Consider the following 16,824-nt stretch of genomic DNA (forward strand, 5'->3'; position numbering starts at 1 on the left):
CAAAGTCAGTGTATACTTCGGCGTAGAAAATCAGTGTTAATGTATTTACTAACCTTCTGCCCTTGCAGCCTTCAGGACCAGCCCCAATGCAACTGGAATGAAATCAACACAAATAATATTTTGTTATCATACAATCCCTGTACTTTATCTTTGCAGATATAACAAGTCATTATACATCCGGTATTTCCCTATCAAGATGTGGAATCCCTGAAATATCTTCCAGTTTCCATCCCCAGTGGTCACAATTTTTCTATACTGATTAACATTTATTGTGTGAGTGTAATGCAGTGCAGTCCTCCAAATCATTGGCATCTCATCTTAATCCACAACATCCCTCCTCAATGTTCCAATTTCATCATTCATCTCGGCAAACATTGCCTCATTCTGAAAGCTGACCTTTCTGTCCAGCCTGTGCCAACAGAACCACAACTGACCCTTCCTGCCTGTATTCAGTTACAGCATCAACATGATGACGGACAAATATTTCAACCCAGAGAAAAGTAGTGCCAGTTCTCAGGTCGGCAGAACAATGCTTTTTTTTTTTTTTTTTTTTTTTACCCTTGGGTGCAGTTTTTGTGGCAGAGCTTGCACACTTTCATCTCATCTGCGTATTTCCACACCAGTGTGTCATCCTCTCCTGGCACGCCTTGTGGACAGCGAGACACACAGAACAGTCCATCCTGGAAGTTGGCACACTTCGTACAGTTTCCAGAACCCTGGAAGTAAAAAAAAAAAAAAAGAAAAAAAAAAAGACTGCTGATGTTTACAGCTCCCTTGAGAGAGTAGTAACTATTATGTAAACCGCACTGTCTTACAGTAATAATTTTTTTAAGCAAGCTGCATCCATCTTCCTCATAAACATGCAAATGTTTAGCAATAAAAACCCACCCACAGATGTAGGGGACTTTACTTTAGGTCAGCACAACTCAACACTTATGCAGTCTAGTGCTCAACCTATCTATGCTGTTTTCAAGAATAGCTGTCTACATTCTGGAGTTACTTTCACAAACCTTTAAAAAGGTGCTTGAACTTTTCCTTCTCAATCAAAGATGGGATTATGAGCCTTTTTAAGTAGACAACTACTTCTCACACCCACACCTCTTATCCAAAACAAAACATGTCTTGTGGCTTCACAATTATGGCTTGCAAAATGTGCTGTTGATGGAGAAATTGGTACAGTAGCACTAGCACTTCACTCACAGGTTACATGCCGAGTTATTTGTTAGTTTGTCTTTGATTCTGAGTGATTAACAAAAACAAGACATCTATTGTTGACATCTTGGGTTCATAAATAATGTTAACAAAGTTTGTCTGTAATAATTCATATCTTTTATGGATGTTTGTGATAATAGTGAAGTTGTTCCACACATACAGGCGCACTACAGGTCGCAGTCCCGTTCATGCGATGACACTCAGGGTGACACTCCATGCAGGTTTTATTCAGGACGGCCTCCCGCGGCTCTCTGCAAAAACAATAACAAAGCTGACAAGACTCTCACTGCTGGTGCACCACATTTCAAACAGTTACATGGGGAGTGAAATTCTTCATCCCTTTTTTTGAGGCCATGAGTTAAATTGTAAGGATGTCTGGATTCAATGTTTGACAAAGTTCTGCAAAGATAAACTGATGTGCCAGTTTAGCTGAATAGTTTATCGTATATCTACTGGACTTTTGACTTCCAAAAAAGAAGTCTTGCAAAGTTTTGAGGCTATACTGTTATTTGGCTAATAATTGTTTTTACAATAAGAAGCTATTCCAAATGAGAGTGATTGTAGGTCTGCTTATTCATTCCTCAAAAACAAAAGAAAGACATGATAAATGACAGTCTCGAACACCTCTAAGCTAGAAATGAATAGTATCAATTGAGTTTTACCTTCAAAATACCATTTACTGAAATACATCTTAGAGTTGTTTCAAAGACAAATCTCAGAACGTATTGTACGGCAGAGTGTGGAAATGCTGGAGGTATAACTACAGACTTTGAGGGAGTTAAATCTACATCACAAAAAACTGACACTCAGATTGTTTGTTTAAATAAAGAACAGTGCACATCAGTGCTTAAGGGCCATTTAAACACTAATTCCTCTCTCACCCCTCCAGGATGTTGCAGGAGTCAACACAGCTCCCTTCACGGGTGAAGTCACGGCAGGCAACACACATGTCGGGGCCGGGGCCCCAGCAGCCGTCCTCCGTACACTTTCTGTCACAAGTGTTATTCCTTTGAGCTGAAAGCAAACAAAAAATCTCAGCTAGAGATCTTCCCCATGTAATCATCCAATTTAGGAAATACAAGTTTTTTTAATTAAATCTGGCTTGTGCATTACATAATCAAAAGCTACAAAACAAAACAATTGAAGAGTGACTGAATATTTTCCGGGAAAAAATAAATTCTATGTACCACATGTAGCAGGATCAGCACTTTCCTCTATGGTTACAGTTTGGCTCTCTGATTTAAAGAGCCTCTTCCAGTGGCTTTTATTGGTGTAACACAGGTTCTGGTTCTTAATGATGACCACATCCCCATCGCTAATTTCTTTGAGGGAGCGAAGACCAAGGCTCTGGATATTGAGATGAGTAATCACCACGCTGCGGCTCCCACTACAAAAAAACAAAAACGATGGGGACAGGTGGAGAAGCACAACAAAAGAGATGTTTTTAATGAAGCCTTGTATATTACTCAATCCTTGGAAAAAAACAATTCCTTTCTTGTGATCCAGCAGTTGTGTATCTACAGGGGGTCTTTACAAGGAACATACCGTTTAGTCCGCCCCCGAATGATCTCCAGATTCTCAAAAGGACTGAGCGAGGTCAGGTTCTCCGGCCACGTTTGAATCCACAAGTATCCTGAAGAAACAAATGGAAAGTTCATTTGGAAAGTCTTACATTTGCTTTTAGCGTGTTATTAATTTCTCAAGTATTTCAAAGCCTTACCAGTAATTTCTTTTACTGTCTTAAACACATCAAGCTGGGAAGGAACCATCTTTGGTGTTTTGGTGTATTTATCACTACAAATAACCAGGACACACGTGTTAACTACCATTGTTAAAGTGTCGTTAATATAGATGACACATAAGAGCATAAATGTCCTTGATTTACCCATAAATTGATGTGTGCATGATGCCGATATTCCCATTAATTTTGGTGCAGTTTTTAAAGGAGTCGATGTTGGTGGCATTGATGGACAGGATGCGAGTCATGTTCCCTGTTCCAAGTCCATTACAAACTGTAAAGCATAAAGAAGTGTATCAGTACAGCAAATTATCTAACGCTCTTGAAATTTACTCCCATTTTTAAACTAATCTAAACCAAACTGAGTATATCAATTTAAAGAAATCTAACTATGTCGGCAGTAAGTCATAAAATCCTTAATTCAAGTAAATAAGAAGCAGTGCCATAGTGCAGTGTAATGTTCTTCTTAGCTTAGCATGAATCTTTTAACAGTGGAAAACAGCTAGCCTTGGTCTGTCCTTACTAAATCCACCTAGCAGCGCCTCTCAAGATGAGCAAGATCTCAAATGTTGAGAAGCTGATGTTTCAATAGAGTAAAACTGAAGCAGTCTAATATGTTCAAAACCTAATTTAACCACATACTTAAGTAAACGTGAGTGAGAAAACACCCCCAGGTTGCACAGTGATAGTTTAATCGCCCTACCTTTTGGGCACAGTCCTTCACACTTGGCACACTTCCTTATTCCCCCCTCGTCCACCTCGTAGGTGTTACCGCTGCACGTCCGCACACACGCTCCGTGATCAGTCACTACATAGTTATCTACAGTGATTGCAAAATACAAAATGTTACTTCATAATCACTTAAAATTCAACATCTACAGGTTAAATATTACAAAGTTTGAACACAAATAGCCAAAAAAAACAAACAACAAAAAGCAACTTGATTTAATGTTAAAGCATTGATTACTTATAGAATTAGACAGTCAGTGTACCTATACAGTAGTTATATTACAAAACTGCAAGATGTATAGTCTGAGTAACACTGGGACAAAGCTGTGTAAGTTAAACCGAAAGAGAACAGTGTTGCATTAACACGCCTTGAAATTCAATCATTTTCTTTTCCGCGTTTATTCAGTTTATAATTAAACAGAGTCTAACTGTAACCACTGAATATCCAACTACTCAGAAGAACAACCAGGTCACTTGTTCAGCTTATCACACTGTGAAGAAACTCATAATCATGCATGGTGTGTTTCATGTGGGCCATTAGAGCAACCTAGTTTTCTTTTATTTATCTTGGCTGTCAAGATCAGAGCTACAGAGCAGACTTGTATATAAAGTGATTAATATGCCAGTGTCAAGGATGGCTTAGAGACGTTTGTGGTTAAAAATACAAAAAGGGTATCTGTTTGTAGTCGTTCTTACGTGGGCAGCTCTTAACACAGGTGGCCCCGAAGTTGTACTTCCCATGTGGGTTGGGTACCAGCTGGTGCAGGTTGGGGTCGTAGCGCATGAGGCCTGGGCAGGAGTCCTTACACACCCCATCATCCTGGAAATCCCGACAGGCCTGCAGCACAAACAACAGTCATCCAGCAGACTGGGACATAACAGAGCCCCACAGTAATGATAACACTACATTCCTCTATCGCAGCCTTGGCTTAATACTCAGATCTACACAGAGAGGGAGAGCAGACGCTGATACTCCAGGCAGTGCCAGATGAAAGATATAATCTGCCATTATATGTCTCATTGGTACAGAAACCAATAACAGCTACAACTTCTGATCATAAAAACAGATGCTGCTGAGTGAGGGCTTTGTTTTATTAGAGGCTTCAAATCCAGATTTAATGCACAATACTATGAAACTCTCAGTGTTTTTTTAATGATATATATATATATATGATGATTTCCTCCTCTTCATTGCTCTTGTACCACATATGAAGGTGTCTCTCTCTTACCAGACAGTCAGTTGGCCTTGGTCCTGTGCAGCCTGCAGCACAGTGCTCATTACAGCAGTCGCTGGGTGAAATTCCTTTGCATCTTTTAGAGCACTGCTGGGCACAGTTCAGCTTTGTTACTGGAAATGAGAACAGGACAAAGTCAGAGGAACAACCTTACCGTTGTTGGCATGCAGTGAAAATGTAAATAACAGACCAGGTAATGCAAAACAAAGTGGCTAATATCTTCTTTATCATAAGAGTTATGTCAAAAAATGTGATGAACGGGGACAGTAGAATATTGTAATATCCTCAAACATGGCAAACTGTTTTGACTGTTACTAAGGGAAAACAATACAGATGACATTTTTGGTTTCTAAGCCTACTGTTACTTTCTTATCTAAGACAACAGCTTACAGGTCTGACAGTTTTGAGGCCCAGGGGCCCAGCATGAACCATTGTTGCAGCTTGAGTCACATTTTTTACCTGTGGAAGCAGACAATGAGAAATAAAGAGGGTAAATGTTTACTTCAAATCCATGAAACACCTTCATGAAAATGTGCTGATATAAGGATTTTCATTAGAATCTTTGCTTTTTGTGGTGAAATGTGACTTACAGCGTGGGTTGTTGCTGGCCAATGGAAGCTCCATAACAGGTTTGTTGTCAGCATTGACGATATCATTCCACTGTATTGTTTCCACATTACATAGGCGGCCAGGCCCAAACTTTATACCTCCTTTAAGAATTTCTAAAAAAAGACAATGCTTTGTGAATATATGTATATACATATATATATATATATATACATATACATATTTATTTATTTTCTATAGAAAAATACATATTTTATGTATTTTAAGTGCACTGAAAAAAATAAAGATATGGAGTTACCTGTCAGGCTCTTCAGAATGAGCTCATTGGTGCCCTGACCTGTAGTTTTGTTTTGATTGGCTATAATCGCGAGGCCAAACTCTCCCTCATAGAGTGAATGACCTCGAATGATGCGCAGATTGTCCAGAGCAATCCTTGACGCTGTGTTGAGAGCGATCAGAACGTAGCCCCCAACTTCTTCAATAGACTGTGAAACAAAAAGGTGACGTGTTGTAAACTGAAGTAGCCAGTGTGAATGTCAGGGGTTCTACCAGAGAAAATATAGAATTAAAAATAATGAAAACACACCTGGTGAAAATAATCCTTCACAGTAATGGTGGAACAACAAAATATTAGAAAACGTATGCCACTACATGTAAAATGAATGCAACATTTTTAAACTAACATTGAACTTTGTAAATATATAAAGAGAAGGAGACAAAAATATGTTTTTCAAAAGTGTGTGAGCTATGGCCCTGTCTTCTTAACCAGTGGAAATTAGATCCGTGGAACTACTGCATAATATCTGCTGACTGTATTTTATTCTGTGTTCGAGTGTGCAAGCTTGCAATGTGAGTGCGTGTGTGGTCCCTCATCACATCTGCCCAGCGTTCACAGCCTCGTCTTTACAGCTGGGGTTCAAGCGAAAGCTCCAACCAGAGCGTCATAAACACATTGAATCATCTGTCACTACGGACTTACTCTCCACTGATTTTAATTATCTGCACTGAAGCGATAAGAGCCTCAGTGATGAGCCTGTAAAGATCCAGGATAGATTGTCTGGCAAACTGGCTTCAGACCACAGAAGAGACAGCTTGAAATAAACCGATAATAGGAAACTTTTTTTAATCTGTTATTCAGCCTCCTATCTGCTAACAGAGAAAAAGTCTTTACCCTGAGGAAGGACAGGTCGCGGTGCTCATCCATATAGGTGATCTCCAGGTTTTCCAGAACCACTGTGCAGTTGCTGTAGGTCCTCACCATGTTCAGATAGTGGTCATCTCTTGAACCCAGGAGATTTAATCGGTTGGTGATGCCTTGGCATACTGCAGAGGAAACAAAAACAAAAGGAGAATTTGTAAGATTTATTGGAAAAACAAGACACAAAGAGGTTTTTTAGAATTTATCCACAGTGCTATCGTCAGACGCATTCACTTCTTATGTAACACATTGGCTGCAGTTACAACTTTCTGTGTGTTTCTGTTTGTAAATTTTGGTCTACGCAGTCATAACTTGGCCAGCTGTGATGTGAAAATACACGATCTGGATTGCATCTACGACAGGAATCAGATCTCACCAACGAAGCGACTCCTGGCCCATGAGTCAAAGTGAGCTGGCCGTGTTTATACCGAAAGAGGCCTGAATCTTTCCACTGCTGCACAGGCTAGTTTAAACAACCACTGCATCTCCAGAGCCATTGTGTCATTTCCATGAAAAAGATTTGGTGTGTCAGATATTCCATGAGATTTGCGAGCGCGCTTCTTTGAGGAACTTTATCTCTTTAAATCTCATGGTTAATAACTAATTCAATAACTTTAGCCTTGGGAAAGCATATGAGTTTTTTTGGCAGGTTCTTGACATGATTAAATGAAAGCTGAGGACTTAAATGTAATGCTGATCCATGCAGTTTTCAAACTCATAGATGACTCATTGATAGGGAGATTCACAGGAATTGCATTGTGGGCTGATAAGTTGTTATGCAATCAAGTATTTAGATAAGGAAAGCAGTATTACTGATAATAGCATAAAAAAACAAACAAGTGGCTTATTTTGTAGTAGTGTTCAAAAAAGGAGTTTTAAGAAAGCATGATGTAGTCCCCTGAGCTGGTTGGACAGGTTCTGACTGGCACAGAAGACGGTTGTGTCTAACACCATTGACATCACGCACACAAGCATGCACACATAATGAGCATATAATGATTTTCTCTTTTAAGTCTCTAGTTTGTGGTTTACTTGAGCAATAGGGTCAGAAAAATAACAGATTCTTCCTCCTGGTTATTAGAAATGATGGCGTTGCTGTAATGTCTCTTGGGTCACATTCCACAACATGTCTGCTCTTGACTCTTAAGAAAGCCCAAACACTCACTGCAACTTCTGAGACACACCTCACGACAACACTCACAACAGTACATTTAATGACACTGTGGCATATCGAATTGACCATATTTTACAAGGAAAAAAAAAGATATATCATCATCCTCAATCTCAGTCAAATATTTCATAGTTTAGTTATAGCCATGTTGTTGTTTTGAATTCACACAAACCAACAGAGCCCAGGCACCCAATCAGTGAGAATTAGTGATAAACATCTGTCTCCCACTCCCCTCCTTACACATACTCCTCATTAGTTTGTCCCTCAGGGATCTCCCTGGCATGCACCCTGCAGTCCAGCAGCCATAAGTCCAGGCAACAGAGGCAGAGAGTAAAGAGCGAGCTGCCTGTTTTAATTAGAGGAGCAATGTGAGATGTGATTAGCTATTCAATTAACCAGACTTAGAAACCAAACTACTAAAAAACAAAGGTTGTTATCACTCTGCAACTGTGAATTTCAATCAACCGGATTTGGACCACTTGCTAGTACCAATATTAATAATAAGTTTCTTGATTTACTACTTGTTTACCTCCCAGCTGCATATAAAAGAGTATGCTTCCTGTCTGTCTGTTTTGCTCAGTTGATATTTATGATGTGCAGTAAAGTGTGCATGAGGCAGGTGTCTAAAGGTTCAACAAACTTCCCCCACTAGAGGCTAACACTTATGGTGTGTATGGTGCACAAGGAAGCAAGCAGCACTACAGTAAACACTCTGTCCAGTTGTGATTTCAAAACTCTGTTGCAGGTGGTAAGTGACCTGATATCCGGGCCTTCCTCATCAGGCTGCAGGGGAAAGAAACGAGGTCAGGCTGTAACTACATTAAAGGTATTATAAAAGACTGCATCATAACTCTACCTGGACCTACAAATTCTCCTTACAACACTGCCTTCCCCAAATGAAAACGACTCTTGTATACTGAGTTTAAAGGATCACAAAAGGTGGCACAACTTGAAAACTTAATTTCTGCTTTTAAAGATAGACAACAGCAGTGGGTAGAAAACTATAAAAAAAAAAAGGTGGGAAACTGCTGGGAACCCAGCAATATGATTCATTTTTTGACTCATCAGACACACTAAAATACAGTTTTTTTTGTCTGCCAAGATGCAAGGGTGGGGCTTTGGATGACATAACTGATACTGTGACAAAGACTAATTACAGATTGCTTCACTTCCTCCAGCTGTATTGTCGTCACAAAACGTCCAGGAGGTACTTTAGTATCAAGGAGTGGCAGATCTGGTACATATCTCATAACTTAAGACTCCATGCATGAGCGTGTGGGTGCGTGGGTGTGTGCGCTTACATGCATGTGAGTGTGCAAAACTGTGAGCAGTGCATAACATTCCTTGGATTGTGCTGCAGCGATCAGCAACCAGCCAGAGCTCAACAAAAGACTTGATAAACCCGATCATTAGTCATCAAAGCTTATTGAAATGTGTGGCTGCATATCGCTCTCATGGTGTTTACTTGGGGACTAATGGGTGTGTGGTGGATATGTATTTCTTGAGGCTATAAGAACTGCAAAACTATGAAAAATACCACCTGCTGTATGTTATAATAGAGTACTTTTAACTCATTATTCAAGCGCTAACTCAATACTTAATTACCACACTTATATATAATTTTTCATAAACTATTTTAAAGCTCTACAAAGGCTAGTTGGATTGCAGATCTTGTGCTTCGGTTATTTCTTTTTCCATGAATAATTTAATTGTTGGCACCAAACAGCACAATGTTGACATTTTAGTCCAACTCAGAAACTGTAGGACTTATTTGACAGAGAAAAACAGGAAAAAATGAAGCTAGGTATAAAACCAAAGTCATGGAAGACCAAATTACAGTAAACATTTGGGACACAATAACCAAACAAAAACATGGTAAGATCAAATGTACAATGTTGAGTACCAAGACCAACCAAAGGAAAGAAGAAGGCAAATCACATTTTGAGGTCTCGTTTAAAATCTTGGTGGAAAAATTGTGCTCTTCTAACCATTAGAAGAAATACTGAATATCCACGCAAACCAGATTTTCCTGGGACACATAAATCTCCAACTCATCTAATGGTTTCCTCCTACGGCACGCTGAGTCACACCATACCTTTAAATCATCAAGCTTCATACCTCTCTACAGACAACAGACCTGGTCCTGCAGCAGCGCCTTCTCCTCATTCACTACCTGCAATTCAATTACACTCTGTACACAGTCTGGTAATTCAGTTATCTGAAAACTTACACATAATTAATGGGAAGTAGCATTGCTAACTGACATGACTTGTTTATTTCTTTCTCCAAGACCACAGCATTATGGGAGAGTTCCTTATGTAACTCAATCTGCAGTGTTCCTGCACTGATAACAAATCAATGCCAGGATTAATTGCCTTATTTAGAGGTAAATTATGACTATCCCCTTCTATGTTTCTGCAGATATATTGTAGTAACATATTGATAAGAGAAGGGAAAAAACACATGTTCTGCTTTTATTGGCCTTGGTTTAAAATTGGGGCTCACTTGGGGTTGCTATAACTCACATTTCCAGACCTTCAGATTTCAAGGAATAAATCTCACAAAGCTACCCACTATCAGGAGAGAAAAGCCACTTCCTTGATTCTTACTGTGCACATGTACTTCCTGTCAGACTGGCTAAGATACAGGAGGAGATGAGGGATCAAATGTCACATAAACCAGCAGCACAAGTAGAAATGTGTGCATTCTTTGTTGGTGTACTATATCTGTACAAACACACTTTGTAGTTTGACATAGAATTTCATGATATCCTGCTCTCCTTTAAAAGGAAACGCTATCTTCCTCTGCGTGGGAGATGTATCAATCCCTTGGAGAAAACATCTTGGGGCCTCAGAGAAGAAGAAAAGAGGCCAGTAAGGACAAGAGGATACCCCCCCCCCCCACCACACACACACACACACACACACACACACACACACACACACACTTTCCCTCCCCATCCCCAGTGAATGCAATAACACACGTCCCTTTGACATCTCAGGAAGTTGGTCTTTGCATGGGGTCAGTTCCAGACGGCTACCCTGTGATGCTGAACCAGATGGTAGCTGATTGTCGTCTCCACAGGAGGAGGATGAACGTACTATTGGAGAACTGATGGAAAGGAAGTGAGTGAGAGGCAGAAACCAAGAATAAAAAAATAAGTATTCAGAGTGGTTTGTGGTTAAGCTACCCGGGATATAGATGTGGGACGTCGCAGCCGTCAGTGAGGTCAAAAAGTGGGAAAGGGGGGTGTAAAGCCTCACACTTGATGTATGAACATAGCTGACCTTTTTAGGAAGGCTAACAAAGGGGGAGAGCCATGTGAAAGACCAGCTGTGGAACACAAGCAAATGAAGCATCGCACATAAACGTCACATATCCTCTGAACAGTTCAACCCCAGAGACTATACTCACCAGGCAATGCCTCAGCTGGAGCAAAGTCAGTGAAGTTTAGTCTGTTAAAAGCTCAGCAAAGTAACCAAATAAAGACCAAAAAGGCTGATGTTTACTTCTGGCTCCTGAAGAGCACTCTCTACCAGTCAGTGAGACTCTCCAGATACCTGTTGCTGGGCCCATGTTAATGTTTACTCCTCACCACAGCGTGAGGAAACTGTGGATTTAGGTTCCGCACAAACACAGGAATACAGCATGTATACTCACACTGCTGCATACTGTGTTCATCATTTCTTAGATCTTAAAGGCATATAAATGAGTCCAACACAGCTGTTCGCCCATATAAAAACAGTATTTAGAATTGAAACATTTCCTTTTGGAAATGTTGGGCCTTTTATTCTGGATAATCAAATTGTAAACAGTGATTCTAGGAAAGAATTCTTTGGCGGATATCAATTTCCAAAGAAAATTGTTCATATTGACGTCTGTTTATTTTCCACAGTAACAAAGACATTGATTCTGGAAAATAGTTCTGTTTTCCCTTTCTTAAAAGTTGCAGCAATATCTTTACATGAACAATGGGTTAGATAACTCTGTCTTATGTGACAGTGGTTACTCATAGTGCCACGCTTATTGATAACACTAAACTCTGCAGGTGTTTCGATCAGACTTGGGGACACTCAAATCTTTCAGGTCTTTGGTTTTTTTGTTCACTCTTGCTACTTATTGATGTTGTTTCCAGTCACAGCAGGATTATTTGATTTCTTTTGCAAAGAAAGAGTAATAAACCCACTTTACTCTTTTAAGAAAACACCAGATAAAGTTGGAAACAAGCTTGTGAACACTGAAGCATTTAACTGCTCATGTCAGATATGTTTTTCATAAGGCTGCCACCCACTAGTGATTTTCCTGGTCAGATAGAAGTCATCACTTGCAGCACATTTATGTAATCAAATTAATTATAAAAAAAGAAATGTTGGGGAGGATTGGAAGAAGGCAGAGTTTCACAGCCAAATGAAGGACGTAATCAGCAACATTTTTACTTTTTTAAACAAAAAAGGGACAATACGCTTTAAAAACATACTATCCTAAGCTCCATTCTAATGACACTGCTATCGGCAAAAAGTCTAACATAACTGTTATTAAATTGTGGAATAAACCGTTTAAAACTGTATATGCCTTGCATTAGTCCTCCAAGCAGACTCAGTTAGCTTCAGCGTGGCTCACAGCCGCTAGTTAGCTTTCTAGTAAAGACTGGAAGACTCATCCATTTACATTCATTTGGTAGACATACATCTATGAAGCCAACCTAGATCAATATCTTATCAACAGGTAATCCTGTATTATTTTCATGTAGTGAAACTGACTTCTGTTAGGATACTTTGATGTATTATGCTGGTTATCATTTGAGTTAGAGCTGGGAATAATCCCCAGTCTGCACATTTATCTCAATAGTCAATGATCCATCCATTACCCAACAGCTATACCCATGACAGTGGAGATAAATAAACCCTAAATGATAGAAGATGCATTGAAAAAGGGATTAATTACTGGGCACCGAGTAGATTTATTGGCGGTAGTTAAACACAGCTGCACACCTCTTACTCTCCAGCTGTGCCTGATAGAAGAGGGGCCCAACATCATGGCCCAAATAATCAAGCAATACATATCATTAGTCAGATAATTCTCCTCCCACATGCCCTGTTAGAAAGTCCATTACTCCCTCATAAAGGCAGCAAACGATTCCACCCCTACTACCCAAAACTCACACGATCTCTGTTTGCCTCTGCCCCATTTGAATTCCAATAATGCACCCACCATTCTCCTGAAATGTTCAACCCACTTCCTCTATAACGTCCACACATTCTCCCTATTGAAGCCCATTCTAGCCAAGACAACTCCCCCCACCGCCCCTCTTTTTTTCTCTTGCTCCTTCCCTGTTAAAACCATACTCCTCTTCAATCCCACAGGAAGCGCAAGAGGAAGACTGGAGAGGGAGTGGGCGGCAAGCAAACTCTATGCTCAATGACCCCCCCCCCCAACCCCCCACCACCACCTTTCCCTTCCACAGATCCGTCACTGAGCCATGCCTGGAAAAGAAGAGTAGAGGAAGAAGAGCGATGTAGAGAGCGAGAAAGAAAAATAACAACCACAAGCGAAGAAACCCACACATTTTTACATCATTCCAGCAAGAGAAAGCAGCTGTGACTCGGGAATCCCCAGTTGGTTTAAATGCTCGCAGTGCAGAGCAGCGGGCCCAGGTTGGAGCACATCAACTGAGAGGACAGATAACTCTCACTCATTGACTCCTCACTTCATCTAAACAAAAGAGATAGATGCTCTTTGAGGCTCAAGGGTTTCTTATTTTTAGCCCGATTGCTGACAGGCTCATTTCTGTCAAGGTCTTACCACTGTTTCGCAGCGTTGCCTGCCAACAACTCTGTTACTGGCTTAGTCATGTCTCTAGCAACTCTGCCCCGCTGGAGTCTTACTGAGATAGACCCCATAAAAGGAATATTCTCCAAAAGCCCTGGGGTTTGCGTTAGTAAGCTTTCCTCTGTTGCTCAGCCCTTACTCACCATTTCAACCTCTGCTTTACACATCAGCAGGCCACTGATGAGTAGTTTCTTCCTCATGCACGCTGGCAGAGGGCAAGAGTCACGGACATATGGGGCTCGGGGAATTAGTTTGTACAACTGAGGAGCTCTCATAATTCTCAATGCTGTGAAAGGGTATTTTGTTACATGTTGTGTTGTACTCGCCAAAAGCATGACCAATTTAATTAGCCGGGGAAAGCTCGGAAGAATTTAGCTCCATCTTCCTGCTGACACATTCAACTGAAATGTTTGAAATGCAACAGGGTGCCACTGCCAAGTACTCGGGGCCCCAGAGCGCTGGGTTATAATCTTCTGAGTATTTTCATAACCATTCTGTCTCCGCTGAAAGAGTGTGAATAGCCACGACTGACAGAAAATGGTGCTAGTTTTTCATCAAACACCTCTCCCACAAGCCCACGGCTTGGATTTCATCCATTGTTAATGTGCGGGGCGTTATCCTGTTCCTGACAATAAAAGAACATCACACATAGTTAACAACGCTCAGAAACAATGCGATAGCTTGTTTAAGACGATTATGACTGAGGAGGTTGGTTGTTTCAAGGCCGCCCCCTCACTTCAGAGACACAGAGGGGCTTTTGCACAACCTAAAGGCCTGGCTGCTCTGCGTCAGTCAGCAAAGGCATCAGACTTGGCAGGCCAGAACCGTTTCTCGCTATCAGCTACACTGCTGAACATAAGGACCTGGCTCAGAATCACTGTATGAAACAAGCACTCAGAACTCTGTTGACTTCAACAAAGTGTGAACAATCAAAGTATTAGCAAGGATGCAAAACCTTTCTGACTTTATGGTTGTTCAATGTGCAACCCAAAAAGTAACAGAATGATATAAGCCAAACAGATGAGAGACTTCTAGCAACATGGCAAACTCCAACATGTAGATCTTGTGATGAGATTCTAACATTGCCGTTTCACAAATTAACTTTAAATTCTGAGTTTTGAGAGCAATTTTATTTCCAGGGAGGAACTCGCAGTTCTGAGAAAAAGAAAAAAATGTGAACATCTACCCTTCCATCACAACTGGCTAAACTCCATGTCCTGGTGAAGATTGAGCAACTCTAACACGAGGACATTGTGATGATATTTTGTCAGTTACAAACAACTCAACAGATGTAATGATGTTTCCGGCTCCAAATCCTGGATCTCATTTTAGGATGTTTTTCAATTGACAAGCAGGTGCTAAGCATTTATAACCAAGGATAAATCTAAAACATTTCCGATCACTTCATTTCCTGGAAGCTCAAGCTTCATACAAGCACATAAAAATCATCCAAAATGTGGTCTCACCAAGCCAAGAAATAAAAAGTCAATTTTCTCTCTGACTGTTACAAAAAAAAATACATTCAATGGATTGTTTATACGTCCTTTGACCCAAAAACCCAATTAGATTTAGATTGTTTTTTAATCTCTTGGAAATCTTATGTGTGCCTGATTAGTGTCACAATACTCTAAACTAAACAAGTGGATTCATATTAAAAATCTCAGACTGCCTTAATCAGCTCAGGAAGAGGTTGTTGATGTAGTGGATATACTGCTGGCCCAGAGGGCTAATCCTTACTGCATGGCACTCATCCAACTATGCACTCCAGGGTATTTCTACCAGGGAACCCATTCCATTCTGCTCCTCGCTGCTATCAAGCTGGAGTGGTTTGTTGTGAAGCTGAAAGCAGAGTAGCTGATATTGATCATTTATCAGTGCTGCTGTTAGGTGTCAGAGCCATAATGTTGTGCAGTGCATGGGAATATATTTACATTGTACAGCCTTCTAATATTTTTGTGGGCAATCTTGCTATAAGAGGGTCAGGTCCAACTTTTTTTTATGAGGGGAAACATTGCAAGTAGAGCAAACAGAATTCCTTCTTTCTTTTTTTACAGGCCTCTGGCTTTAATTATGAAAACATGTGGTAATGAAGATGTTCCGCTCAAAGTCCCACCAGGAAATTAATTCAGAGCTCAACTAAGCATTGGTGTTGTTGAAGCATACAGGGCAATTAGAAAAGGTACTAGAGTAGGCGTGTTTGGAGCACATTATATTTTAGGGCTTTTTGTGGGAGTGAAACAAATCCCAGATCATCTCTGTAGCCTGGCCTTGCCACCACTATGATATTATGACCAATGCTGTTAAACTCGTCTGCAAAGGGCTGGAATGAAACATGTTTTACGATGATGATGAAATCCCTGAGAGTTGATATTGGCTTGTAAAACAGAGTAACCATGGCCAGAGAAAGACAGACATCTTATTTTCTTCCTCTTACTCTCTTCACTATAATACACAACCAGCAGCACTATCATTATTGTTGTAGTAATTCAAACAGAGCTATATGTCATCGTTTGTTATTTGCCTGCCAGAATTGTACTGTCACTGTCTATAAGAGATTGCTCATTGGTGTCCTATTTGTTTCTGGGTTCTTGTAGATTAAACCTCCAGGCATACAAACACACTTTGATCAACTACAGATAAAATACTTTTTAGCCATATTAGCATCAAACCAGTGACATAGCTCTACAGGCACAGAAATGTCCGTCAGTCTGTTGGCTGGTGCAACACTTTGGTTCAGACTGATCATGTACCTAAACAACAAAGGAAGGATTGGAACAAAATGAAGTGCATTTATCCATGGCAAGTAAAAGACCTATCCTGAATGCCTTTTGTGATGCCCTAGAATTCCTTCCAGCTCTAACAACAGCTCAAAATGTCTGATCTTTTGTTTGGATTGGAACATAACTTTGCACATTTGTGGTTTCCATTGGATCAATGCTAATAAGGTTGGTTTTTCCCCGACTTGTCCTCTGCTTCCACCACGAAGTTGACATTTGTGGTTTTGTGTCACAACTCCAATGGGACAGGAGGCCAAAAAAATGTGGTAAAGTTCCTCTCATAAATCGTTTAGACTTAGAGAGTAATTAAGTTCATGTCATGTTATTATCATGCCACAACTGAATTTCAGAAATATTTCCGTTTATGA

At 40.3% G+C, this 16,824-nt stretch overlaps 1 protein-coding gene across 1 annotated transcript in view; it reads right to left on the reverse strand.

Annotated features, from left to right (window-relative positions):
* Positions 1–16,824, reverse strand: part of egfra (epidermal growth factor receptor a (erythroblastic leukemia viral (v-erb-b) oncogene homolog, avian)) — a 42,540-nt gene that overhangs the window by 14,257 nt on the left and 11,459 nt on the right. The window contains exons 2-16 of the mRNA XM_061044960.1: positions 6,653–6,804; positions 5,780–5,966; positions 5,505–5,636; positions 5,305–5,373; positions 4,909–5,027; positions 4,376–4,517; positions 3,654–3,770; positions 3,098–3,224; positions 2,933–3,006; positions 2,758–2,845; positions 2,400–2,599; positions 2,094–2,226; positions 1,373–1,463; positions 559–716; positions 54–92 (exon numbers count right to left, since the gene is read on the reverse strand). Of these exons, the coding sequence (XP_060900943.1) occupies positions 54–92; positions 559–716; positions 1,373–1,463; positions 2,094–2,226; positions 2,400–2,599; positions 2,758–2,845; positions 2,933–3,006; positions 3,098–3,224; positions 3,654–3,770; positions 4,376–4,517; positions 4,909–5,027; positions 5,305–5,373; positions 5,505–5,636; positions 5,780–5,966; positions 6,653–6,804 (1,828 nt within the window). The remainder of the gene's footprint in view (positions 1–53; positions 93–558; positions 717–1,372; positions 1,464–2,093; positions 2,227–2,399; positions 2,600–2,757; positions 2,846–2,932; positions 3,007–3,097; positions 3,225–3,653; positions 3,771–4,375; positions 4,518–4,908; positions 5,028–5,304; positions 5,374–5,504; positions 5,637–5,779; positions 5,967–6,652; positions 6,805–16,824) is intronic.

The sequence above is a fragment of the Labrus mixtus genome, chromosome 8 (assembly GCF_963584025.1).
Source record: "Labrus mixtus chromosome 8, fLabMix1.1, whole genome shotgun sequence".
NCBI lineage: Eukaryota > Metazoa > Chordata > Actinopteri > Labriformes > Labridae > Labrus > Labrus mixtus.